Genomic DNA, 25616 nt, shown 5'->3' on the forward strand with positions numbered 1-25616 from the left:
ATGTTTCATAAGACTAAAATGTCTGCTCTTACTTGATTTTTCTGCAGAAGTATTCTTACTCAGCATTAGCCTTGCTAAATTGGTTGAGTGACAGAGGGGTTTGCTGCTTTCTTTCAAGTTAATGGTCTCTAATCTTTATCCACTACTTTGAAGAAATAAAAAGCAAACACTTCCCCGCTGTTCAACACAATGCCAATTCAGTTAATTAATTGGCATATAACAATGCATTCCAGTGTCACCACCATCAGCACCACATAACTCAACTTTTTAATTATAACTTCTGAAAAAAAAGCCTAGCAAGAATTTGAGGAGCTGGTCTGAACAACATCCGGTGAGGAAGCACCAGACTGTCACTATCTCACTGGTTTCTTCCTTAAGTGGGAATGAAACAAAACAAACCCAAGCTGCTAACAGAAAATGGCTATTGGATGCAAATGGTTGGTAGATGAGAAGACAGGTCTGACTTGTCAGCCACCCAGCCCCCCCCCTCCTTCCCCCAAAATAAGCAAGATAAAAGCATCTCTTGCCAATTGCATCAGAATAATTTAATTTTGATGAATCTAAGTAAATGCAGCATAGTTTGGAATTTTATAGTTTTCTTCTCAAACAACACACAGGCTGGCTAGAGAGGGGAGACAACTCTTACAAACCTATATTCTTGCTTTCCACTCCTTTCAGGTTTAATCACTTAAATATCTTGCTAGACTCATTTGCATTATGGTACAGGTGTGCATGGAATCAGCCTATTTGTTTTTCCACATGATTCTCTAACAGGCTGTTCTGAAAAACTAGAATCTCTGAAACATCTCCTACAGTGTCATATTTTTTCCTTTAAAATAATTATGTAAAAATTAGTTGTTAAACAGTGTAGTATAGTAGAAACAATTATAAAAGAAAATCTTTAATCCATTCCTTTATTTGTAAATTGATTTTTGATTTATAGAAAACTGTTCTGTTAAGATCAAGAGTGTAAAAGCTAAGAAAAAATTGCCATTTTTTAATGATAATTTTCTGAATGTTTTCTAGTTACCTTATACTTCCTGTCATCCTGTCAGAGAGGCTATGAAGATCAAAAAAACATACTTCACTAATGTAATTTTCAGGTTATAAAGATCTGTTCACTCATTTGGCAAGCAGGTTATAACAGAGAAAAACAATTTCCTTTAGGAAATGCATATTCATCTGTTCCAGTGAGTTGCAAGATGTATTCATCCTATTCCTAGAATTAAATGTCTTAAAATTTGGGCACTTCTCTTAAGCAAAGTTACGTCTGGACTGCACTACAAAGCATGTGAGATGCTTCATAAAAGAGTCAGGATACAATATTGCTTCTTGTATGATGTGTGATCCACAAAGTTAGTAATTAGTTTTGTGGTTGTAGGACCAGGTGATGTGGAGCCAGAGATCCAGACTTTTGACTCAGAGGATGTCAATGACTCTGCAACAGAAAAGGTGCCAAAGGTGACTGAAGAGAAGCCAGAGAGAAGCAAGGACTCGACTATACATACAGCCCATCAGTTTTTGATGGACACTACCCAGGTATGATACCCAGTTTGCCTTCTTACAGATACAGTAGCAGAAATAGACTCTTTTACTTGACCTGCGTTAATGGAGTTCTATGAATGCAAAAGTTCAGAATTACTTGTGTTCAGACAACTGAGTAGCTTGCTATTATTTAATAGCAGAATGAAAAGTAACAACTAACTGCTGTATATGCAGCTGAAAGATGCCTTTAAAATGAAAAGTCCTCCCCATCCTTAGGGTGGAACCTTCCCATGTCACTTTTTAAAAAAACTTCTTTTTTTCTAACTGTAAAGAACTGCTTTGCACAGATGAATCTGCAGAGGAAAGGCTTGGGTAGATTGGAAAGCAATAGGCAAATGTGTAGCCTGAAGATAACAGAAGGGTTCAGAGTGATGAGGGAACTAGGCATCAGTGACTTTAAAACATTGTTGTGGACAAAGAATTCACCTCAGTTAATTGATCACAGTATACTACTTCTTCATAAAAGCTGATTGCAAGTATTTTAGAACCTTTTGAGCTTTTTATGAATGTCTCAATTCAGAAAATGTTATCATAACCTAGAAAATCCTAGAGCTTCATGTGACACTCATAGTTTCCCAGTGCAAACTGTTGGCTGTGAAAAAGCACATTTTATCATAAAGACTAAGGTGTAGAAGCACATGGTGGTGGATAACCAGTTGATAAAGTAAAAATATTTTCAGTCTCTGTTTTTTTAGAAGTATTGACCTTTCATTCTAATAGTTTTGTGTCCCAAGTACATACTTGGAAGGCAGTATTTTACTGTTTCTACGTATACCACATAAAGGATTGTGTGCCAACTACACCAAGTGCTTCCGTCTTAATGCCAAATGTTGCAGCTGTTTGGAAAAAGGCTGCTGAATGCAAGAGTGTTCTCCTGTTGTCAGAATAGTTAGGTCCCTGCTGTTTTCGGTCTTGGGGATTTTCCAGTTGACATGCAAAACGTGGAACAGGAGGGGGAGCTCTTGCAGCACCAGTTCAAGGGGAGGGGAGAGACGCTGCTGGGGGAAAAGTGCAGGTCATCACCTTTCAGCAAAAGGGAGAGGAAAGAAGTCCCCTCCACGTGTATTCTTCCTCCCTTCCTTAAACCTGCAGTCGGTGACCGAAGGGACAGCTGCTGCTTCTTGAGGAATGAGAAGTTATTGGGACTACTGAGTTTGCAATCATGGGCTTATTTTCCTTAATCCATAAGTCTGCAAGTTATGCAGACTATATAGTGTTGTTTGGCTAAACTGTGGTTTTGTAAGTCAGGAGCAGAGCTTGTCACTGAAAGCACAGTGAAAGTAAAAGAAGTATCATAAAGCTTGAGTGTCCTTTAACAGAAGGGCTTATCGAAGAGTATTTGCTGGGAGGTGAAGAGGAAGATGTCATGCAATTCTTCGAGTGGTTTGAATGAAACTTTTAAAAAAACATAATTAAGTGAAGTATACTATATTTTGGAACATACTAGACAGGTAGCATTCAATAGTTTGGTCTCCATTATGTTGTCATTAAATCTGGAATTTGTCAAGATAATTTCACTGATTTATCTTGAAGTTCTGTATTTTATTATGTTCAGTGTTGGTATCATACATGTCCTAGCTTTCTTTCTATGTTGATTATGTCACATATGAAGGTATTTCTGGGGAGATACTTATCCTTCCTGTACATGGAAACTATTAAAGGGGGAAAAGATTTAGAATCTTCATTCAAGTGGGTTTTTTCAGGTCTTTTTGTGTCTAAAAGAATAAGAACAATGCATTTATACTTTTTTTTATGGTTTGCTATATTTTGGGGGTCACCAGATGTGTAAACTTTTTTTTCTGTCTCATAAATTGCATAACTACACTTCTAGCACATTGTTAGAGATCCTGAAGAGCTAAGAAAGGAACTTGAAAGACAATTGGAAGCTTGGCAGACACAGCAGCCTGGAACTCCAGAGGAGGTTTGTGACCTCATTTTAATATAAACCTGTTATAAGAATCCTTTGTTGCATTATTTCATCTTGTTTTACTGCTAAAACATTGAGGAAGCCAAGCAGGCTGCAATCTAAATACTCAAAATCACATGATTTAGATGCTATTTTTGTTATTATGTTTAACTACTTCTGAAAAAAAATTACATAATTCTTAAAGCAGGATGATGTTTCAGATCTTGTTTTGAATGTGCTATGTGCAGGAAGTTACTCTGTTGATAATGACTTCTAAAACTTGCATAGTTAAAAACATTTTTCTTAGTCCTGTCAAGTTCCTTCCATTTTGAGTTGTTACCTTCAGTTAAATGCTGGACACACCACTTCCACAAAATGATGATAAAGAGAAGCCATCTCCTTCAGTTGCAGTGGTGGAGTTTGACCCAACAGCAAAACCAGAATATTGTACTTGCTCTGACTAGTCCTAGTTTACATGAATTGTGAACCATATTTGGAATTACTTCTTGAATATAATTGCCAGTGTAGAGCCTCAAGAATTGTGCTGAATTTTAATTAATTTTAATTTTTGATGGTCAGTGAAGAACCTAGAGGACTTCACAGTTTGCCTTTCTGTAATACCAGCTATCAGCACCTGGCTGTTCCAAGATCATCTTGTATCAACAACAATGCCAGAGTTGCTTTGGGTACCCCTAGAGAAAAGATCATTGCATGTTGCAGCTTTGTAGCAGCCAGGAGCATCCTAAGTTGAATGCAAATTGTCATAGGAGACACCCTGACAGTTTTAGCTGGTAGCTCCCTGCTTACTGCCTTCCCCTCCTACACTGAGGCTTGTTTTCTTTTTTCAGACAGTACTTTCCAACTTTTTTGGTTTTTTCATAATTCACTTTTATTTCTTTGTGTAATGTTTTAGGAGAAGGAAGCAGCACAGTTGTGGCAGAGGTATTTAGTACTGACAGCTCCTCTATCACAGCAGCTTTGTGAACAGCTGCGACTCATACTGGAACCCACTCAGGCAGCCAAGTTGAAGTAAGTTGGATCTTTCTGAGGCTTCCAGTTTCTTTAAACTCCTGGTTTTTGGCAGCTTTAACTTCTGTAAGACTGCGGCTTTGTTATTCTTGCTTTATAGTAATTATTCCTGTTTGCAACTGCATTTAATTTCCTTTTGTAAGGGAACACTAGGTTATTTTCTGAAAAGCAAATATGATATAGTAGTAGGCACCTATCCTGAGGGTACTGCCTCCTACTTTTTTTTCTCCTGTGCAACAGGTGATCAAATCAACTTAACCATTTAAAGATAAGTCAAAGATTGTGTTAAATGTCAAAACATTTTATGTTGTTGTTAACATTAAGTAATCTTTTTTAAGAGATCTAGACTTGTTTCAAACTGGAAGAATCTAAATTCAAAGCCTGCCTTCCATTTTAGGCACATAGATATAAATTTCTTTTAAAAACACTGAATATCCATCTTACATTGAAAATGTGATATATTTTTGTCTATAACTAGATATGAATATTAAACTATTAATTTTGGGTTTGTTGTATTTTACAAAGAAAGTGTTACTTTGGTGTATATGGTGCATAGGCCAGGGATTTCCAGAATGAGATATTTACTGATAATCCCTGTCCCCGTGTCTTTTTTTTCTTAACTTCCAGAGGAGACTACAGAACTGGGAAGAGACTGAACATGCGCAAAGTGATCCCGTATATCGCCAGTCAGTTCCGAAAAGATAAGATCTGGCTGCGAAGGACCAAGCCCAGTAAACGACAGTACCAGATTTGCTTGGCTATTGATGATTCCTCTAGTATGATCGACAACCACTCTAAACAGGTAAAATGAAACCCCAGAAGAAGTATGAAGAAACTGCCTTTTGTTGATGAGTATGTCAGCTGCTGACCTATTTCATACTGGGCTGGTGGTTGCTGAAAAGTCCGACTGGTAATTCCAGAGCAATCAGCTGATGCCCTCATGCAGAACTAGTGCAGTGACTGTCTCACATAACTGTAACAGGTAAAAAGATAGGCAGTCCCTTAATTTATTTTTCTAGATGATGGAAAACTAATTTCAGTAACATTCTTCATATTTAATACTGAGCTTTGAGTAAAACTTTGAATATCCTATTTTTGATGTAACTTTTTTAACAGCTTGCATATGAATCCTTGGCAGTTATTGGAAATGCACTGACTCTTCTAGAAGTGGGACAAATTGCTGTGTGTAGGTGAGTTTATTTGAAATACTGGGTTTTCTTCAAGACTTCAGAGCAGAATGTAAATACCAGTTTTGTGCTGTAATTTTTTCTTCTTTTCTAAAGCTTTGGAGAGAGCGTTCAGCTGCTGCACCCATTCCATGAGCAGTTCAGTGACCGGTCAGGGACACGGATATTGCGTCTTTGCAAGTTTCAGCAGAAGAAAACAAAAATAGCCCAGGTACACAAGAATGCCTCTAGGGCAACAGGTTTGCCAATCTTTTCCCGACAAGGTATCGGCAGCTTCATGGTTTCATGATCACACTGTAATGTTGACCAGTTATTTATATTTGAGATAACAAAGAGATCCAGTGGTCATAATTTTGTAACGGGAGGAGTGTTTTCTCTTTTAAGCATTCATCTTTCTCTGTATTGGGTCTTAAACAGTATTTTGGGTACAAGCTATTGAGTACCCCAGCGCCAAATACCATCAAAGTTTGTGGGACTTTAGAAAGTTTTCATGCCATGGATTCCACAGTAGTAGGAGGAGGAAGTTTGTCAGACTTGACTGATTCATGAAGAAAATAACTTTCTATACTAGTACTTTCCAGAGAGCTGCTAAGTTGTCTTCTTTTAGGAAGGTTTTAGCATTCTTACCTTTCCAAACTCAAATAAGATCTTCTGTTAATATTAAATGGAAACAGATAAGACCCAAATAGCTCAATGGCAGTCTTATAAACCAAAATTGGGAGAGCTTGACTGTTGATTTTCTTAATTTTAATGGGGATTATGAAACTAGATACTTCTATTTCAAGTTGAAACCAAAGAAGTTCAAGCTAGAAATAGGATATATATTTTTAATTATTCCATTAATCACTTCAGCAATGTACTGTTTCAATGGCTTTGCTAGCACTGGAAAAAATTAAAATCCAGTTCCAAGGCTTCTTGGAAGATTCTTTAGTTCAAAAATACTTATTAAATTTGAAGCAGGAGTTAATATAGGAAAATGCCAAGGACTGTGTCTGTGTTGGATGGTCAGACTATCATGGCATTTAAAATAAATATGTTCTTTAAAATTTTTTCATTATTAAGTTTATTATTTTTATTATGAGATAACTTAATCTTCTTATTTGTTTCCTCTGCAGTTTCTTGAATCATCAGCAAATATGTTTGCTGCAGCACAGCAGTTGTCTCAAAATACTAATCCGGGTGAGCTTTTTTTTTGTTACTGTGCTTGTTGCTGTGGCAGCAGAATGCTCACTACAGTCCCAAAGTAGGATCCTGCCAGGAAGGCTCCTAGCACTGAAACATGACTTGCATTAGGGCTTTGGGTTTTGCTTTGTCAAAAGGAATGTTTGGTTGAAATGTAGCTCAAAACCCAAGAGACACCTACTTCATATTTGTCAATAATTCACTAAAATTTTAAGACTTTTTAAAAAGGCACACATTACATGTCTCCCGTTACCTTATGTCTCCAGACTGTATTTAAGTCTTAGACACTCCCAGCTTAGAGCACTGTCCAGCTTCCCAGTGACCTTGACTCTCCAAACACTTCTGCTCTTGCTTGAGAGCTTGAGTTCTCTAAGTACCCAGAAGCACAGTGTTCTGAGGAGGGCGTTTGCCTCCTACCTGCTGCAAGTCTAGGTCATGAGCTGCTTGAATTTCCTAGAAAAGCTGGAAGACTGCTTGTCTCACATCTGACTCACAGTTACTCGAAGGAACTGCTTTGTGATAGTTAAAAGCTCGTCACAGAAGCACCTGTATTTTTTATAAGTTCTTGTTAAAATAATACAAGAAATGGACAGTCAGGGATTTAAAATCCACTCGTTTGCCACAGGGTGGCCAGGCTGTACGAATATTCAGAGAGGGAGCAGCATCCAGTCCTTTTGACTTAGGCTGGGATGCAGCAGCAATCAGCTTGCTAGAATTGGGGAGCTGGCAAGAGAAAAGGCAGAAGGATCCATTACTCCTTTTTGTAAAAAGACAAAGCCTTGTCACATTTGGGGCCTGTCTGCAGAAGTGTGCTCTGCATCCTTCCATAACCCTTGGGGCTTGCATTCTGGACTGTAATTACTGTGATTTCCCACATAATTAAAAGATGAAAGATACATAAGTTAGAATGTTCCTTTACAGGGATATATCTCTGACTTGGGGGGCAACTTGGGTTAAATAAAGTGTCTCCAGAAGATTGCTGGTGCTGAGGAACCCAGCATCAGTGCTGTGTATGTTTCAGGAGGTTTACTTCAGACTGTCTCCTTTGGTCCCAGGGACTCAATGCTCTGCAGTGGTTGACTGCCTTGACTGTGCCTTTGAGGCTAATCTTCTTATTTACTTTCATCCAAAAATCACCCATTTTGGGCAGTCCAAGATTGTTCTCTGATGGAAGCCACACCTGTTAAAACAGGGACAACAGGACAAGGTTTCAAAAGCCCTGTCTTAGTCCAGGGTGAAATGCTAATACAGATGAACCCATAGGTACCTGCTTTGGGAGGAATAGGTTTGGGCTCTATTTCATAGCAGCAGCAGCAGGTGCTCTACTGAGCCTAGTGGCTGGACTCTTATGGTACAGCCAGTATTCAACCCCTGGACACTTACCAGGCATGAAAGACAAGACCATGACTGCATTTTCCATGCATCTCATCCTTGATTATATTACTGATGGATGGTGGGTTCCCCTCCCTCCAGTATTCTCAATGGTGTCACCCAGTATGTTCTTTCTTGATCCACTGTTAACTGCAGCTAAGCAGTTGTTTAAGTCACCAAATTCTATTTGATAAAGACTTAATTTCCTTAGGAATGCTCCTTTTTCAATTATACCCATAGGGCAAACAAAAGAATAGGGGGTTTTTTGCCTTTTGAACAAGTTAAACTAACTTAGTTAAATTTGAAATGTCCTTTGTGCTCAGAAACAGCGCAGCTGCTTTTGATCGTATCTGATGGAAGAGGCCTTTTCTTGGAAGGCAAGGAACGAGTGACAGCAGCAGTTCAAGCAGCTCGGAATGCCAATATCTTTGTTATTTTCGTAGTGTTGGACAATCCTAATTCCAGGGTAAGTAAGGGAGCAAGGGAAAAGTATTCAACTGCAGTGAATGAGAATCCGATACAAATCTTCCTGTCTTTTGTAGTGCCATACAGCTACCTTATCTTTTGTGTAGGTTAAAGATATTTAAGCCCAATTTCAGTTTTTCACATCTGTCAGATCTATGATTTCTTCCTACTGTGCTTCTTATATCCTCTTTTGTACTTAAAAAAACCCTCAGCTTCCTAGCCACAGAAAGGCTAAGTAAGAGCTCCCATCTTCAAATGTAATGGTTGTAGATCTTGGCCACCAGGGAAGTAGCTGGCAGGTTGATAGATTTGGAGTCTGAGAGATGCTTTGTTCCATCACAGTTCTGATTCAACTTGATAATTTCTGACAGCAGTCTCCATTTGACATGACAGCTGGAGCCAATATGAGATTAAACATAGACAGAAAGGAGTATGTGAGAGTTATTTAGTGCCTGAATTGGAAAAGTTGAGTTCTGTATCTGGTAGTTGGGGGAAAAAAAACTGTTAGATATCCTTGGCTGGGAAGCTGAAATACGTGGGAGCTTTTCAGGAAGACTCTGAGTGCAATAAGTGAGGAAACTTAAGCTTTATTTTGAATTATGTGGTGAAGACTGATTTTGTAGTTCACATTTTCTTCCTCTATTTTTTCATACAAAACTCATCTGCTATATTTATTGTTGAAAAACTAACAGATCCCTTGCTGACAAACTGTTCTGATGAAGCCTGGCTGTTCAGACACTGTTGCCCAATATCAAGCAAAAATTATGGGTGTTTTTCGTAAGCGTTTTTCCTAGGGAGAAAAAAGGTGTTTTTTCATAAGCTTCATTAATTTTCTGAGCTGCTACACTGAGCAACTAAGAAGTTACTTTACAAGAAGCACAGGTGGACTTTAATCTGATTTTTGTCTTTGTAGTATTTGTTGAAATATTTTGAAGTAAGTTGCTAAAGAATCTTGTATTAGAGCACTGCACAAATACAAGTTGAACTCAGCCCTAAAGAGCTTAAAGACACGAGTGTCGGAAAGGCACCAAATATATAAAACTAAAGTGGTAACAGTAAACTCGACTTATAAAATGCTAGGGAAAGGCAATATTTACGGAACTTGGTATTGCAGAAACTTAAGCTTAGTCTCTTCTAGCCTGTAATTCATGGATTAGGGCACTTTTATCTAAAAGGGCAAAAGTATTTAACTGCTTTGTGTTCAGATTTGATCTGATTTACCATTGAATGCTTACAGCTTTTAATCTTAGAAGTATTTTATTAACTTTTAATCTAATGGGAGAAATTATAAGTATTTGAAAAATAGGATAAATTATATCAGTGGTCATAAAAGATGCATGTCATTTAGCAGTAACATAAATACTTTTTTACAGGATTCCATTTTGGACATTAAAGTACCTATATTCAAAGGACCTGGAGAATTGCCTGAAATCAGATCTTACATGGAAGAATTCCCATTCCCATTCTACATGATCCTCAGAGACGTGAATGCACTTCCAGAAACTTTGAGTGATGCGCTCAGACAGTGGTTTGAACTGGTGACTGCCTCAGACTCTTTGTAGACTTTGTAGACAAAGTCAGGACCCGATTGCTGCTAAACTGCTGAAATACATGAAACGGTATTTCACTGGAGGGATCATAAAGTCCCTTCCTAAGTAGGATTAACCTGCAGGAGCTGCCCTTGGGCAGTCAGACTGCACAGAACTAAGTGATTTAGGTGCATTCTTCCATGTTTGTCAGAGGACAATTATGCAATGGCAAGACTGTCTCCTGCTATTCCTACAAATAATGTAAAACTTTCAACTTCTCTTGTAATAACTTATTACCTTAAAAAAAAAGTATTTGTAATATTCACAGAGGTACAATTATTCCTGCCACTCTGCTGCCGTAGGAAAAATGCTTCTGGGAAGGCATTTCTGTGTTAGAACTTGAGGTGTCTGGCAAAAAAGCATTCTTTAGCTTCACCCATGTGGCTGTTGCCTCTGGGAAGGCGTAGAGGAGCATGGAAGCAGGTGGTTTTAAACAACCAAAAAAATGAGTACTTGAATACTTGGAAGTACTCTGCGGTTTAACACATCCTATTTAATTATGGCGGATTTTTGTCTGATGATATCAACAGGGAGTTTTCTGAATAATGCCATATGCTGATCTCCGTACTATCAGTTTACACTGTGAATTTGCCCCTCTGTCCGAGGCAGACATTGAGGATGTTTCATAAATCCAATGTCTTAGGAGCACGGACGTGATTTTTCATTGCAAAGGCTATGCATCTTGTATCGTCTGTACTAATTAAAAGAGGTACCACTCTTTTTAATTATTATGTCTGTTCTTTGAATTGATCAAAGCTGGAATGAATAAGCCGAACTTCCCACAGGGAAGGAGCACCGCGCGCTCCCTCCCTGTGCGCGGCGGTGAAACCCCAGCAAATGGCGGCGGTGGCCCCGCCCGCCGGGGCGGCCCGGCGGCCCGTGCGGGGCAGAGGGCGAGCCGCGTCATGGCGGCCGGCGCGTCCCGCCGGCGCGCCCTAAACTTGAAGCAGGACGGCGGGCCTTGGGCCGGGGGCGGCGGGGCCTTGTCCCGCGGCGGGACGCGGGCAAGCTGCGCCTTTTAGAAAAGGCGACGGGGCCCTCTGTGTTTGGTTAAATGTCCCTCGAAGCAAAGCCGCCGAGGGTGCGGCTGGCAGCAGTGTCCTGGGGCAGCGGGCAGACTTCCTCTCTTCTTCCCAGTTCCTGAGGCGGCAGCAGGTCCTTCAGTTATACCGCAAGATCCTGCGGGCGATCCGGGAGGTCCCTGCTGAACAGGATCGCCGCTACTTAAAGGACTGGGCCAGGGAGGAATTCAAGAGAAATAAGGATGCTACAGAAGAGGTGAGGATCGGGAACCCGCAGCCCTGACCGCCTGCCCTCGAGAATGGTCACTGCTATCCTGTCCTGTGTCTTGGGGGGGGTTGTTTTGTAGGTGTCACTTCCAGACTGGTGAGAAGTCTCCTGTTACTATTTTCTCATTTGTAGAAGAAATAATCCATCATATCTATAAATATTATCCCCCATGTTGGTGGTAGTAATGTTTCTCTTAATTTCCAGATAATAATCTGGAATTAAAAAGCTAAAAAACAAATATTCTGCTTACTCAAACCACAGATCAGGCAAATTGTACTGAGTAATACGGTAACTAACATAAACTTATTAATGGTTAAGCTTTTTTTTAAAAAAAAAAATCTTTCAACTACATTCAAGCAGAATACAATGAAATCAGATGGTTTGGGATATGACACAAGTATGAAATGCAGAAACCTCCGCATTTCTTGTATGTCTCCAGTCCTCCTTTCTTGTTTGTTCCTTTTTGTAGCCAGAGCCCAAGGAATTTGTGGCTGAACTATGCCGACAAAGCCTTAGAGAACATATATAATGTTGGGAGGAACAGCCACCTGCTCTGTAAAAGCCCTGTCTCCATAATGCCCCACAAGCGCCTGTCACTACTGACGTGCAGAGGTGGTAGACACAGAAGCATAAAGAAAACATTGTTAGGAGTTTGAATCCAGTTAAAAACTGAATTATTAAACAAAACCACAACCAAGCACATCATTAAGGAACTGGGAAAAATTAATTCATTTAGGCACCTGTTTCTTAACCACCTCAGTGACTACAGTGTTACTTCACACATAGAAATAGATGACAGCAGTGCCGGTAAGAATTTTATGTATTTTAATGCCTTAGAAATCTGCATGGTTGTGTAAAACCTGTGTACACTGTGTTCAGTTCAGTAGACTCTATTTGGTTTTACAGGATGCAATCAGGATGATGATTACTCAAGGCAACATGCAACTGCAGGAACTTCAGAGAACACTTAAGTTGGCAAAATCCTGATACTGATTTTGTTGACAGTTGGACTTTCATCTGCTGCAAACAAGAATAGTGGTTTTTTTCAGAATGTGGTTATAATGGCAGCTTTTGCTGGCAACCTGGTAAAGTTTGAAGGGGGAATCTACCACAGTGGGGATGTTGTTTGGTTTTTCCCCTTCCCCTTTCACTTCTTGGTTTGGTTACCTTCCTGTGTGGAAATCACTCAGACATAAGGAACCGAATGGATGATGTAGCATGAGCTGTGGGAAAAGCAGAAAGCACCAAAAATTACAACAGCAGTGTTACACCTGTGAAATAGAAAATAAATATGAACCAGATTTTTTTGTCTTATTTTTTACTGTGGCAAGTGTAGGTGGTAACATTGACAGTGCTAACAGCTCTCCATGTACTGTGCCAAGGATTTTTACCAAAATTTATGATTAAAAAAGCATTTGGGATAAATAAATGGGCCCAGAACAAATAAATGTGACAAAACTCTGAAGAAAGTGTTTTGTATGTAGATACTAATTTTTCAGTAGTAGCTGAATAAAACTTATGTATGAATATGAGAGATTTTAGCCCCAGAGACGGTTATTACCAAGTCAACAGGAATTACCTTCAAGCTAGTATTTAAAAGCCAATATAAAGCAGAATTACAGCTAGAAAGTACTAACTGCAAATATTGTGGTTTGGTTTTCCAAATATTACGATACTGCAGTTTTGTTAGCTTGCAACTGTTCTGACTTTCTTTGAGCTGCAGTATATCTTTTATATCACATATATCACATAACTGGATGGACAGCAGCAGAGAGATACCTGACTATCCAGTACTGTGTGCAATTTAGGTTGTGGTTCTAAGACTTGCAGAACTCCTTCCTCTCGCACTTTGCTGTTGCAGTTCCCTTAGGGAGCCACCCCCCCATGCCAAGGTGGCTTTCTGCTGGGTTGGTGAGCTGGACAGCAAATCCAGTAAGTGCCATCACTGGCACAAGAGAAGGGACAGGATGCTACTCCAGGCTACAGGAGGGATGACAGGCCCTAGATGAGAGCAGGAAGTATGCTGCTTGCTGGAGCCAAACAAAGCCTCTTCAAAGTTGCTTCGCAAAAAGCTGCTGCTTAACAAGGAGGAATGCCTTTTTTTTTTTTCTGATTATTTTTCTGAAAGTCAGTGTAGAATCCTTTCCTATGATGTTTATTTAGCTTTGCAGTAAAGAATGTGCCTCAAGCAACCACTAAGGCTGCTCACAGATATGGGTTTGTATAGACAGAAGCTTCTGAGCATCAGTCAGTCAGTGAAATATATGTATGTAAAAACATTTTGTTAAACATTTACATTCTGCTAACATTTTCTGGTAGGATACACTGGCAGTATTAGGGTGTTGGGGATTGATTTTACATGTTAGTGGACACTGCTGCTTAAAAAGGAATTTTGATTAAACAAACTGTAGCCAATTTTGGCTGTTACCACAGGTAACCTTCCCTTTCCCTTCAGCCAGTGCTTGGATTTCTGCTCCTTAATTAGGAGGCTTTATGCTGCTGCCTCGTTTTGGAGCCCTGCACCTGCATTACTCCTGTGACTCCCAGTTTTTATGTTTCTAGGTTGTGGGCACCTAATCCAGGACTAGAATTGACAGGCAGTGCCTGGACAGCTGCTGACCTCATGAGTGACCCTGAGACTGCCTTGGTTGCTTAGAGCATGGTGCCAATAACACCAAGGCTGCGGGTTTGATCCCTGTGTGGGCCACTCGCTTAAGGGCTGGACTCAATGATCCTTGTGGGTCCCTTCCAACAGAGAATACCTGGAAGTGCTGCTGCCTGTCATCTCCACTGCTCTGTGGGCTTGTTGAGGTAAAGCTGCCTGCCAGAAGTCTTTAGGAGTCCAACATAGTCTGTGAGAGTAAGTAAATTTACCAAGTATGTCCTGCAGAGGAAGACAGAGGTATTTGTAAAGTCCAAGGAATTAGGATAAAATGCCTCCGTTTCTTTTACCATACGCTCATGAGCTTCAGAGAACCTCTAATGTCAGTAACCTGCAGCCAGGTTGCTGTCTTAAATTACTTGGATTTACTTAAATTACTTGGACATATGACCTTAGTAGCGTGGTCTGTATGTGAAACAGATGAGCTGAAGCCATGGCCTCTCCCTTGTGCTTGGGCAAGCTCAGGAGTGTGTGTGATCAGCTGCACAACTCAGCCCTGCACCAGTAACTTCTGAAATGGTGGGTGCCTGCACCAGCTAAGAAACAGCACTCACTCCCTGCAGCCTCCCTCGGGACAGATGGTAGGCTCTGTTCCCATGGTTTATAGCCACAAAAGCTTAGAAGTTGAAGTCTAATTTTCTGCTCCCTCTTCCAAGTGAAATGAGGGGATCCAATCAGTTTTCCCTGGCTAGAAAATGTTACGCCACAGATCTCTGAGCAACACTTACTTTAATTGCTTGGCAAAACATTAACTTTATCCAGATGATACAAAACTTCAGTAGCATGCTTCTGCATTCCTACATAGCTTAAACAAAACTGTAAACATAAGAAAGTGTCTATATTAGACTACAGAAGTCAGAGCAACAAAACTAGTATTTCCATAGATGCAGATACATTTGTCTTGATAGTGCATTAATAGGAACTTTAAAAAATATTGTTATATGATACAACTTTCTTTATACATCTGCTAAGAAGACAAAAGCTTAATTACTAATTAGTCAGTGGTGTCTTCAATGCTGTATAAAGTATTTTGTACTGATTTTAGGGCTCCCCAGTACAAAACTATTTTTCTCCTTGGCAGTACCATACTGTGTTAGAAATCAGTTCAATCATGATCTGGTAAGTAAACTTACTTTCCTAACAGAATCTGATGGAGCCTTCTTAGAGGTATAAGGAGGAAACCCTAAAGGCAATGAGTTACACTGCCTTTAGATCATTTGGAGTTTGTCAGTGTGGACAACATTGGCCAGTGTAATTTTGATTGTATAACAAAAGGCATAGATAAAGACTTGAAAATGCTGTTAAGTTCTGTTTTGTGGGACTTTGTCCTAAGACCTTCAAACTCACCAGGGCCTGGTCTCCTTTTTAGAGATAAAGGAAAAAACCAGAGGAGTTATTCACAAGAACAAAGGTAGACAGTCCAGACAAAGTGTCTGGGAGAACATCCTGACTGCAGAAAAAGAAATATTGGAGTAGAGGGAACCAAGCTTTCACTTCTTTAAATAAAAGACTTTTTCAAGCTTCTTCAACAGTTGAGAATTCAGCCATTTGCTGCTTGAAGGAAAAGAGATTTATATAAAACTTACACCTAACAAGTAGACCATGGTTACAATAAAATATTTGCTATCCAGGCCTTAAACAAAACTTCTCTGTCAAATTACAGGAGTACAGCCCCAACAATTGTGTAACCACAACGAGCTCTGCAACCAGGACACCATTTAAAAGACGATAAATCTGATTTAGCATTCATTCTAATAATGTAAAACCAAGAGTAAAGCAAAATGGCAGCCAAAGCCTATGTCCCTATTGGGATGAGTTGCCTTAGCATCTCCATCCACGGTTGCCTGCCCTTTTCCAGCTGGAAGCCTACATCTGTCACCTACCTGGGCTTGATTATAATTGGAGTGGGTTCTGTAGCTTTTCTTCATTGACTAGAGACAGGCCCTGGGGAGTATCTAAAATAGGATCAATAGCCCTTCATCACTAAGGAATTCTGTCAAAAGCTCTCAAACATCCTGGATTTATTTCAGTAATGGTATGACCACGTGTTTACATGTAGCATACAGTGGAACCCTCTAGCCACACATGACCTATGTGGAAATAAGGGAATTCCCTTTTCAGAAAGCAGTTTTGGTTGCTAATGCATTTGTTTTCAAGCAGCATCTGAAAACCGAGAGTGCAATATTAACAGACTCTTGGAAATAACAAAGAAAGGATCTAATCTGCAGCATCTCATTGTTATCAGTGTAGTCTGCATATGAATTCTCCTCAGTTATGGAGCTTCCAGAGTTATTTCTACTCCTGAAAAAGAGTGTTTTGTTTGGATGTAACAGGCACTACAAATATCTGTCAATATTCCAGATTCCCATACAGCAGGTTCCAAGATGAGTCCTGTTGCTTGACTGCCTGCTTGGCAGTTGCTAGCTGTCTTTCTGCACCTTAGTCCTTAATTTGCTGAGCTCCTCTTCTAAGCATTTAATGTGCTCCTTGAGTGCAGCTTTGTCCTGTTGCGCTCTCTGGTTTGCTTGGCACCGGGCTTCTTCTATCTTCCGCTCATACCACTTCTCCATCTGTGTGGACACGGCCTCGAAGAAGTACTGTGTTATCTCCAGGGCCTGGGAGGTGTCTCTGAGGGGAGGGGCGGGTGGCTGTCCTGCAGGCAGGGGGCAGGGCTGCTGCTCCTGGCTCTGGTGTGCCCCGGCGTGGTGCAGAGCTTTGTGCCTTGACTGCCCACTTTTGCTGGACTTTTTTGTCTGAGTTCCTTTGTCAATGAAGTATCCACTTTGTGGTTCAGTCTTTGCAGGTTCAGTCAATGGCTGCAAAGCAGCTTGAACCTTAACATGTCTTAATTTGGAGCCCAAAAGCTCAGAGGAGGGCAGCTCCTGCTGGAACCTTTGGAACGTGCTGGCACTTACAGCTTTGTCCTTTGGCCTGACATCTTGACCAGGGGCAGAAGAAGAAACCGGTCCACCAGCCATTGACTGTTGCTCTGTACCTACAGAATAAAATATAGATAATATGTTAAGAAAAGCTCTGGGCATTTATTTTAGCATTCAGAAGCCCTCGTTTGATGAATGATGCAGTACCATGCTGTGTACATTGTACAGGCTTATATTAGTTTAACACATCTTCACAGTCAGGTGATGTAGTAAAGGGAAAAGCTGGCTCCAGCAGGGAGGTGCTGCACTGTGGCTGTGGGTCTGCACACTGACCACTGTGAGGGTGGTGAGGCACTGGAACAGGTTGCCTGAAGAAGTTATGGATTCCCCATCCTCGGAAGTGTGCAAGGCCAGGTTGGATGGGGCTCTGAGCAACGTGGTATAGTGAAAGGTGTCCCTGCCCATGACAAGGGGGTTGGAACTAGATGATCTTTAGGGCCCCTTCCGACTTAAAATTCTGTGATTCCACAACTTCATCAGAAGGACGTGTAACAAAGGTCAGCCTAGATTTCCAAAATAGGTCTGCTGATATTTACGAACACTCTGCTTTTATAAAACTTGAAGCCCCAGTAATTATGAAAAGGTCTCACATTTTGATACTTTTGAACTGTTCAATGCAGAATAGCTCACACTCATGTACCACAAGATCTCCCATGTGCCTTTCTAATCTGATGGGGCATCCATGTCCATGTCTGTTCACTCTGCATTCTACTTGGCTGTGGAGACCTGGCCACTCTGCCCGCATCTTCATTTTTTCTCAGAAGTTTCCAGAGCCAAGCACAGAGAGGTGGCTTAAACCATATCTTCAGGTGGCCTTGATCCCTGAATGGGCTTCAAGGTTCTCAGCTATTTTTATTCTTGCCAAATGAACTAATAATTAAACAGACTTCGGTTCAAGAGAAGAGGAAAAAGAGGTTTATCTATATACTTGCAGTTTGAATATTAACATGGGAAATGAGTATTTTAGGTTCACATCTCTGCCCTTATAGGTTCCAAACATCTGAAAAGCACTAAATAACAATACACTTTTTTCAGTAGACTTTGGATGATCTGCACAAGCCCGCTTTCCTGACAGACAACAGGGTGGGAGCATATTTGGAGAAGGTGGAGAAACTTCAAAAAACAAAGTTATTCAGAGCACCAAAGGACTTGGCTTCAAAGACACCAGAAGTATCAGGAAGAGTCAGTAGAATTCCACCCAGCCATATCTTAAAATGTTCCCACTGGCTGCCTTGAAAGCATATTCTAATCCCAAAACATCAGGTATATGGATGGGGGAAAGCACACAGCTAGAATTAATATATGAGATGTTAAAGCATCCCTCAGTTAATCAGCTTGCCCTTGAATGAATATGACATCTAAGTACCTGGCATGGTTGTACCTGATGCACCATCTTGTTTAATGCAAAAGTGTTTCCCAAAGCTCTGTTCTGGCATCTGGACTCTGCTCCTTCCCCCATCTTCCAAGAGGCTATTTGGAAGCGTGGTATAGGAATGCTGGTGGGAGCCCTCTGACTGCAGCACAGGCTGGTTGGCTTTACAGTCCTTGGCACTGTGGGGGTTGTTGTCAGTATCCAGGGTCTCGGTGAGAGACTCACAAGTGGACAAAGTTGATTTTGGTCTTGATGACCTCGAATCTCCAGAAAGCTTGAGCTCCAGATTCTGAATCTTCAACAAGCACCAAGTCTTCAGCTCATCGACCAAGGAAATCTATGAGAAAGAGACTGCAAATTAGACAATCCTATGATGAGATCTCACGGTTCCTGGACTGCTGAAGATGTGTGGCAAGGACAAAGAGAAGCAAGCTGGGTATCTGGGCTTCAACTCCCTGTACAGATGTGCATGCTGTCACTGAGGATATTTAAAGGACTGCAAATCAGACAAGGTGAAAAACTGCACATTATCTAATGAAAGGCACCCTCCTTCCTCCAAGCTACCTCCTCTTAGATATGACTTCAAATGCAACTCTCAGTCCTCTGATCAGGGATGACTTGTTTAATCATACAGTCGATGATACTTTCTAAGTGCAAGGAACATCACACGTGGTCAAAGCTGACATTTTTTTAAGAGTGAAATTTAAATTAGACACTTCTGGGACACAGCTTTATATCATTACCAACCTGTGCTTCTCTGTTCATTCAGTGATTAAGAAGAGTCCCACACTAAATGATAAATCACTAACAGCTTTCAGATTACAAAGGTGCTTAATAAGTGTCAGCTGCAGAGTCATTTAAATAATTTGAAAGAGGAGTAGCTCTTTCACCCTGTTCAAATGACATCATGAATTTAGGTCAAGCCTTTCTAGGCACATTTAGTCAATGTGTTTAGTAAAGGCCATTTCTGGTTTTCCAGCAGTTTCAATGAGACCCAACAGAGCAGGAACAGCTGATATCGCTTAATTCAGTGCACCTGATGTATCACTCCAGCATCTCATTTCTTAAATGGAGATTACATGGAGATGGAGTATAAACCTAGACTTTCAGCAGCTGATATAATACTTATGTCTCTTATAATGAAATAAAAACTAAAGCTGCCTTAGTTTGGTAAGTAGTTTTCTTTGGAGAACAGTGTTTTGTGGATGTTAGACCCAAGTATCTTAATCAGTAATTTATGCAAGGATTATCAGAGCTGCCAGTCTTTTAAAGCAGATTTGGAACAGTCTTACAAAAACTCATGACATTTTACTAGCATAAAGTGTATTTCCCAATTCTTGGAAGAATACTAATAATAAGAAAATGAACTGTATTTTAAATTTACCCATGTGAGTAGAGAAACACAAATTTCTTAGCAGGTTTTAATGGTGAGTTTTTGTAGAGGCTAGAAGGACAAGAGCTGGATCAGCTGGATCTCTATGGGAGCAGTTATTCTTGTACTGCTGGTTAAACAAGCATACAAAAAGGATTTGCCTAATGGCACTAATACACAGTTTGGAGATGGTGCCCTGTTGCTAACATCAGAGGGAAGAACTGCAGCCTTTTAATACATGGGGGGAAAGAGATCAGAGAGAGAAGGGAGAGATTCCCAGGGCCCACAACCAAATGGATGAGAAGTAAAAGGAACGACATAGATCTTAGCCTTTGTTACCATTTGCAGATGTTCCTGCAGATGTCCTTTAATAAAACAAAAGCTAAAAACACAACTGCAAAAAATTTAGCAGTAGGAATTTCTGTAAAGCACTACGTTAGAAAAGCAGTATTTTGTTATGGATCCCACACTTGAGGCACACCAAGTTAAATTACAACAGTGGGACTGGATTTCACATTCCTCATTTCTGATGCAAAAACTTTATAAATTTGGTTTAGAGATTAAGGTGGTGGATAGGAATAACTTGGTCTTTGAAGCTCTTTTCCCTGTTTAAACAGATGAGATAAATCTCCGATATTCTCTCTGCCTACTGGAATGAAATTCTTGAGCTGAGCTAGCAGGGAATGAGCTAACAGGGAGTAGCTGTTTTGAGCCCTACCTGCCGCTTCTCCCCCTCATTCTTTTCCAGCTCAGTGTGCTGCTGCAGGCGGTGAAGGCACTCTGTTCTCTCTGCAGACAGCCGCTCAGCCATAAGCTTGTCTAAAACACGGAGCTGTGGAAAAAACCACAATTCAGCTGAGATGATCACATTCAAAACCAAACAAAACTCCCATCTGTGAACCTTGTAAGTCAAAGTACAGTCTGGCTTTCAGTTTTTGTTTCTAGGAACTCTGCCAACTACAATTAGATATAGCTTGCAAAGGGGTTCAATCACAAAATTATCAACTGAATAACTATTAAATAAAAAATGATTTAAAGGATCTTGAATCTCAGTGCATATGTAAGTCAGCAAGACAGACTTTTACAATTATGAACTGACCAGCTCTAGGGCTGCCTTGTTTCCCCCTTAGTGGTTCAAGCCATTAAGATTCCTTGTCTAATGAAGCACTGGAAGCCATTTAACATATTAAATGTGTCTTTTCTCAAGACCCTAGTTTGCAACATTAGATCCCTGTGGAATGTCACAATTCTCTGGTCTTGAATATTATATTTCACTGTATTTTTTTACAACATAAGAAGCAATAAACGAATCATGACAATAAAAATAGTCATTAAGCTTAGGATACGTTTCTAATAGTCATATGGGCAAGCAGAGCTCTGGGTCATATTCTTACTTGATGTTGAGTTTTGCTTTCCATCTGGCCCAGCTTAATATTCATCTTATCTTGTACTGTCCCAAACTCAGCTTTTAGCTCTTCCACTGTTGCCTCCAGCTGATTCTCCAGTTTATTTATCAGGGGCTCACAACGACATCCATTTATCGGTGCCTGAAAGTAGTAACACATTTAGTTGCTACATCCCACCATCCTCTTAGCGCACTTGGGATATTATCTCAGCCTCCCTGAGTCAGTCTTGGGCTTTTCTGTATCATATAATGTATCTCACTGTCCTGAAAAAATCTTACAGTAGCTCAGCAAACAGGCTATTAGTTGAAAAAGCACAGACTAGAATAAAAGATTGATCTGATTTATATGGACACATCCTAACACAAAGCAGTGTTGATTTCACTGGGGCTACAAGGAGCACTGAGCTCAAATCGTGTATGCTGTGGTACTGAGTGCTGTCTGAGGGGATACCATATTACAGGCCTTATCATTATAACCCTTGTCTCAATGCCGTAATTCTGAATTCTGTAATCCTGCTGTAAAAAAAAATCTGATTTTGTGGACGTGTGTAGATTGTGTGCATTTGTTTTTAAACCTAATGACAGCTAATCCTCATTGGCCTCCTCTGCAGCCCAAAGGCAGAAATTGGCTCCTTCAGGGGTATGCCAGTAGTCCAAAATGTCTGTTCTGAATCTGTCTGCAGAGGAGCCTCCCTCTCTCTTTTGGCAGCACTGTTTCACAAACTGGGGGTTATTCCCTTGGCATGGATAGGTGGGTGGTTTGCTGAGCACTAAAGAAAGCTTCAAAGTACACGTACTTAAGAAATTATGTTTGCTATTCAGGGCCTGAGGGCATCAAAGAATACAGACAAGCAAAAAAAAGAAGAGAGGAGTGTCATGTATTTCAGGAAATACTATATGGGAGTCTAGCTCTTTTAAGCTAATCTTTGTGAGTAGATGAGATTTGTATAGAAATCCTATCTGCTCTCTGCACCTCTCTTTCTGCTTCCCAAGTCCTTCCTAATGGCCTACCCTCCTACCATCAGATGCTTGGGGCAGGAAGATACTGCTTTTAACATATAAAAGGTCCTCCATCCTTCCTGATGTCTGCTATAGGATAATAAACTATAATAGTGCCCCTGTCTGGAAATTTCTTGAACATTCCACAGAGAGATTGGAAAATACAGCCAAAGTAAAACCTTTGTAGCCTGACTTGAATGATCTTCAGAATCTGCTGACTTTCTTAGCTACAGCAAGGGACCAAAGAGAGCTGGTGGATGGATGTGACAAACTAAGGAAATGAAAGGACAGACCTCCCAGGGGTACAGGAGGGCAATATTAAGAAAACGACAGTGCGGATGTTTACAGTGTCTACAGGGTAATTTACTGACAGTTTTCACGCTTTCTTGTAAATGTCTACTGGTAATTAATTGTGTAATAAAATGATTAAAATAATATCAGTCTCAAAACTGGAATAAATGCATATGAGTTGGTAGCTTCAGGTTTATTTATGAATCAGTTTCTGTACAGGTTCTGCCTCCAGGAAACACAGAATACCCAAAGACATGTTGCAGTACACAGAAAGAACTGAAACAAAATCTATTGAGCTTACTCAAGCTCTTGGTTTAGGGAGTAAGCTTTCAGTGCTCACATGATGCTTTTCCTTGGAAAAGTTCTTTGCATTTCCTGTCAGAAATCTTAATGTTTCAAAGTATATCATAAAAGTTCTTGTGTCATTTCCCATCACTGTTCACACCTTATCTCCAAAAAGGAAATACTTTGTAGATCAAAACTACTTATGTCTTCTTTAACAGGCACAAAACCAGCTTATTGTTTGCCAGACTTCAGGCCAAAACGCAGCTGGAACCCAAACAAGGGAAACGAATCCAGTCATGATTTCATGCCCCTGAGAGTGCAGTTAACTGAGCATATTTTCTGTCCGTTACCTAAGTGTGCCCCAACTCCAGGTGCTGCTCCCAGCATCTCCCTCACCTGCAGTGCCAGCTCACCTGCATCACCTTCCCGTCCTTTCCTCGGTACAGTGTGTAGAGCTGGTAGGCTCGGACCTCATGGGGAGGGGGTGGGGAGGAGCAGTGATGTTTGCTTCTGCGCTTAGGCACGTTTTGCTGGGGCTGAGGGAGTGTCTGCTGATCAGATGGGGAGATGGGGTCCGAGAGTGCTGAAACCTGCATAAAATACAGATGTTTTCCCTATTTATGAGCCCCTTGGTAAACTATTCCAGCTGGAAACAGGACAAATCCACTCTGACAATTACAGCAAAAATTGGTTTTATCTGAAGACTATCTCTGCCCCATGAGCACGGCAGGGCTGCTGCCCTGACTGACCAACACACCAAAGGGACACCCACCTGCTGCTCAACAACTCTCTCTTCCCTCTCTTTGCTGTTTTAAATCTACTGATACCTTTTCCTTTGGCTTTTTCTTTTTGCTCTTCTTCCCTTTGGGATCTGGTGAGGTTGACCGGGGTTCATCCTTCAGATTGTTCTTCCTCTCCCGGGGCTGGTCGCTGCTCGGTGTGTCAGCAGCTGAGATGCTGCCCTGCTTGAAGCAAAGATGGGGAGTTCAGAGCAGTTGCAGAGATGGGGAAAAGGAGCCTCTTTGTCAATTGCCCAGTTTTAAGCTGCTCTGCACATGGGAAGCTCTTTAGCAGCAAAGCATGACAGACTGCCTCAGGCAGCTGCCGTGGCCATGCACAAGTGATGGCTCCAAAAAGACTGAGTCCTCATGGGTTTTTAGTAACTCCCTCCTCACAGCAGATCCAGCTGGTAATGCCAGGCTGTACCTTGCTCTGTGCCACTTCATCCCGTGGCACTGACTGAGCTCGCCTTTCCTCCTTCAGTCTCTCTCTCTTCTTCCTCAGGCTTCTCCCACGGTTAAAACGCAATACCTGAAGGCAGACCACACTGTTACTCAGTGATGTCATGCTCTTTCCTACCACAAAAGACAAGTAATAGATCAGACTTTTTCCACGTCTGTACAAAGGGCAAAGGATAAAAGAGAGTGCACTGCCAGACGGACACTGGTGGGCCAAGCAATGTGGGTGCTTATGCCTGTGAAAACACACCACTGAGCTCAGTCTACTGGGGCACTTTGCTGTCCCCTAAAAGGATAAGCAACTCTTCCTCTGTCCTCCTGTGTCCTTGGGCTGTTTGCCAAGCCAAGCCCAGCCCTTTTCATGCAGAGGTGACAAGGAGGAGGAGGGAAGGGATAGTGCCTGTTCTCATACCCTCCCACCTCCCTTCCGGCCTGAAGAGCTTTGCAGCATTTCACGCACAGCTGTGAAGTATAAACAGGACATTTTGTCCCCATTTCAAAGCATCTTCCGTCTTGGGGATGGGACATGCCTGATGCAGGCAGCAGAGTGACACAACTCAGGAGCTTTTGGGTACAGGGCAACTTTCTAACCCCTAGGCCACTGCAGGGAACAAGTGTCTCTGACTGCTCCATGCTCTGCCAGTCAGGATAGTGGGACCTCTGACAGCACCTTAATGCTGAGGCTTAATCTGCACACCTTGCTGGCCTTGGGGGCTGAAAGGCTCTGCATCAATAGACCTGAGGCCAGCCCACGATGCCAGCAGAAATGTAGGCGCCTTTCACAGCACAAGATAAGGACCAGGGGATGCAGCCTCCCAAGGTTAACTGGCCTCAGCTCCATGTGTATGTGTGTGCTGGGAGGAGATGCATAACATACCTGTGATGCTTTAGTGAGGAGGAGTGCAACCTCGGGGTTATTGTGCTGTCTAGCAACCTCTAGAGGGGTCTGACCTGCCTGAGAGGAAAAAGAAAACAGCATTTCCTTTAAAACACAAGCTACTGGAAATGTGGAATTTCTCCAACCAAGTTCAATACATTGTGCACAAGAGTAAAGCGACTAACTGCTTTAATTTACCCAGATATAATTCAACACATATCAACCAAGTATTTTTTACCAAGCCTATGAAGAATGTTGAAGGGACTCTACATTAATATAAAATACCAAAGAAACTCCACGTCCTGCTTACATTGTTGACAACAGATGCATCAGCCCCTGCCTCCAGCAACAGCTTCACCACCTTCTTGTGATTTAGAGCAGCAGCTACATGGAGCGCCGTATCCCCTGCCTGCAAGGCAGAAAGCAGGAGACAAACTTGTGAGACAAGTCCTTGGGTCTCACTACAGAATTCACACCTTCATAAAAGATGCTCAGAGGTGAAAAGACCTACACTTACTGATGTGACAACTAAGCTTAAATAAGGCCCGGTCAATAAAAATTTAAAAAAAAAAAAGCTGAATTGGGAGGAAGGTGACAGGAGGGGCAAGGAGC

The 25616-nt window shown here is 41.2% G+C and overlaps 3 protein-coding genes across 7 annotated transcripts in view; 2 read left to right on the top strand and 1 right to left on the bottom strand.

The window, feature by feature from the left end:
* The window catches only part of MDN1 (midasin AAA ATPase 1), a 98060-nt gene extending 87042 nt beyond the window's left edge, over positions 1–11018 (top strand). Inside the window, exons 95-103 of the mRNA XM_029962825.1 lie at positions 1382–1539; positions 3377–3466; positions 4365–4480; positions 5108–5282; positions 5597–5670; positions 5764–5878; positions 6783–6846; positions 8544–8686; positions 10059–11018. Of these exons, the coding sequence (XP_029818685.1) occupies positions 1382–1539; positions 3377–3466; positions 4365–4480; positions 5108–5282; positions 5597–5670; positions 5764–5878; positions 6783–6846; positions 8544–8686; positions 10059–10247 (1124 nt within the window). The 3' untranslated portion in view covers positions 10248–11018. The remainder of the gene's footprint in view (positions 1–1381; positions 1540–3376; positions 3467–4364; positions 4481–5107; positions 5283–5596; positions 5671–5763; positions 5879–6782; positions 6847–8543; positions 8687–10058) is intronic.
* A 161-nt stretch (positions 11019–11179) lies between these two features.
* Positions 11180–13036, top strand: LYRM2 (LYR motif containing 2). Its single transcript, XM_018077784.2, has 3 exons — positions 11180–11224; positions 11412–11552; positions 12471–13036. Exons 1-3 carry the CDS (start codon positions 11180–11182, stop codon positions 12549–12551), a joined length of 267 nt encoding a protein of 88 aa, XP_017933273.2. The 3' UTR covers positions 12552–13036.
* Positions 13037–14938: 1902 nt separating this feature from the next.
* ANKRD6 (ankyrin repeat domain 6) overlaps positions 14939–25616 on the bottom strand; it is a 90831-nt gene continuing 80153 nt past the window's right edge. For 4 of the 5 annotated variants that reach the window (XM_018078053.2, XM_018078054.2, XM_018078055.2 and 1 more), the window contains 9 exons: positions 25315–25413; positions 25005–25082; positions 24096–24200; positions 23717–23851; positions 23303–23479; positions 21304–21456; positions 20628–20741; positions 18532–18874; positions 14939–17221 (listed from right to left, as the gene is read on the bottom strand). In XM_018078053.2, coding sequence (XP_017933542.2) covers positions 16647–17221; positions 18532–18874; positions 20628–20741; positions 21304–21456; positions 23303–23479; positions 23717–23851; positions 24096–24200; positions 25005–25082; positions 25315–25413 — 1779 coding nt within the window. In that variant the 3' untranslated portion in view covers positions 14939–16646. The remainder of the gene's footprint in view (positions 17222–18531; positions 18875–20627; positions 20742–21303; positions 21457–23302; positions 23480–23716; positions 23852–24095; positions 24201–25004; positions 25083–25314; positions 25414–25616) is intronic. The other variant, XM_018078052.2, reaches the window with a different exon arrangement.

This window comes from Manacus vitellinus, unplaced genomic scaffold (genome assembly GCF_001715985.3).
Source record: "Manacus vitellinus isolate BGI_N305 unplaced genomic scaffold, ASM171598v3 scaffold_4_pilon, whole genome shotgun sequence".
Classification (NCBI taxonomy): Eukaryota; Metazoa; Chordata; class Aves; order Passeriformes; family Pipridae; genus Manacus; species Manacus vitellinus.

Coding starts and splice junctions, on each gene's coding strand:
- LYRM2 (XM_018077784.2), top strand. CDS start 11,180: ATGGCGGCCGGCGCGTCCCGCCGGCGCGCCCTAAACTTGAAGCAG. Junction 11,225..11,411: donor GCGCCCTAAACTTGAAGCAG/GACGGCGGGCCT, acceptor TCTTCTTCCCAG/TTCCTGAGGCGGCAGCAGGT. Junction 11,553..12,470: donor ATAAGGATGCTACAGAAGAG/GTGAGGATCGGG, acceptor TTGGTTTTACAG/GATGCAATCAGGATGATGAT.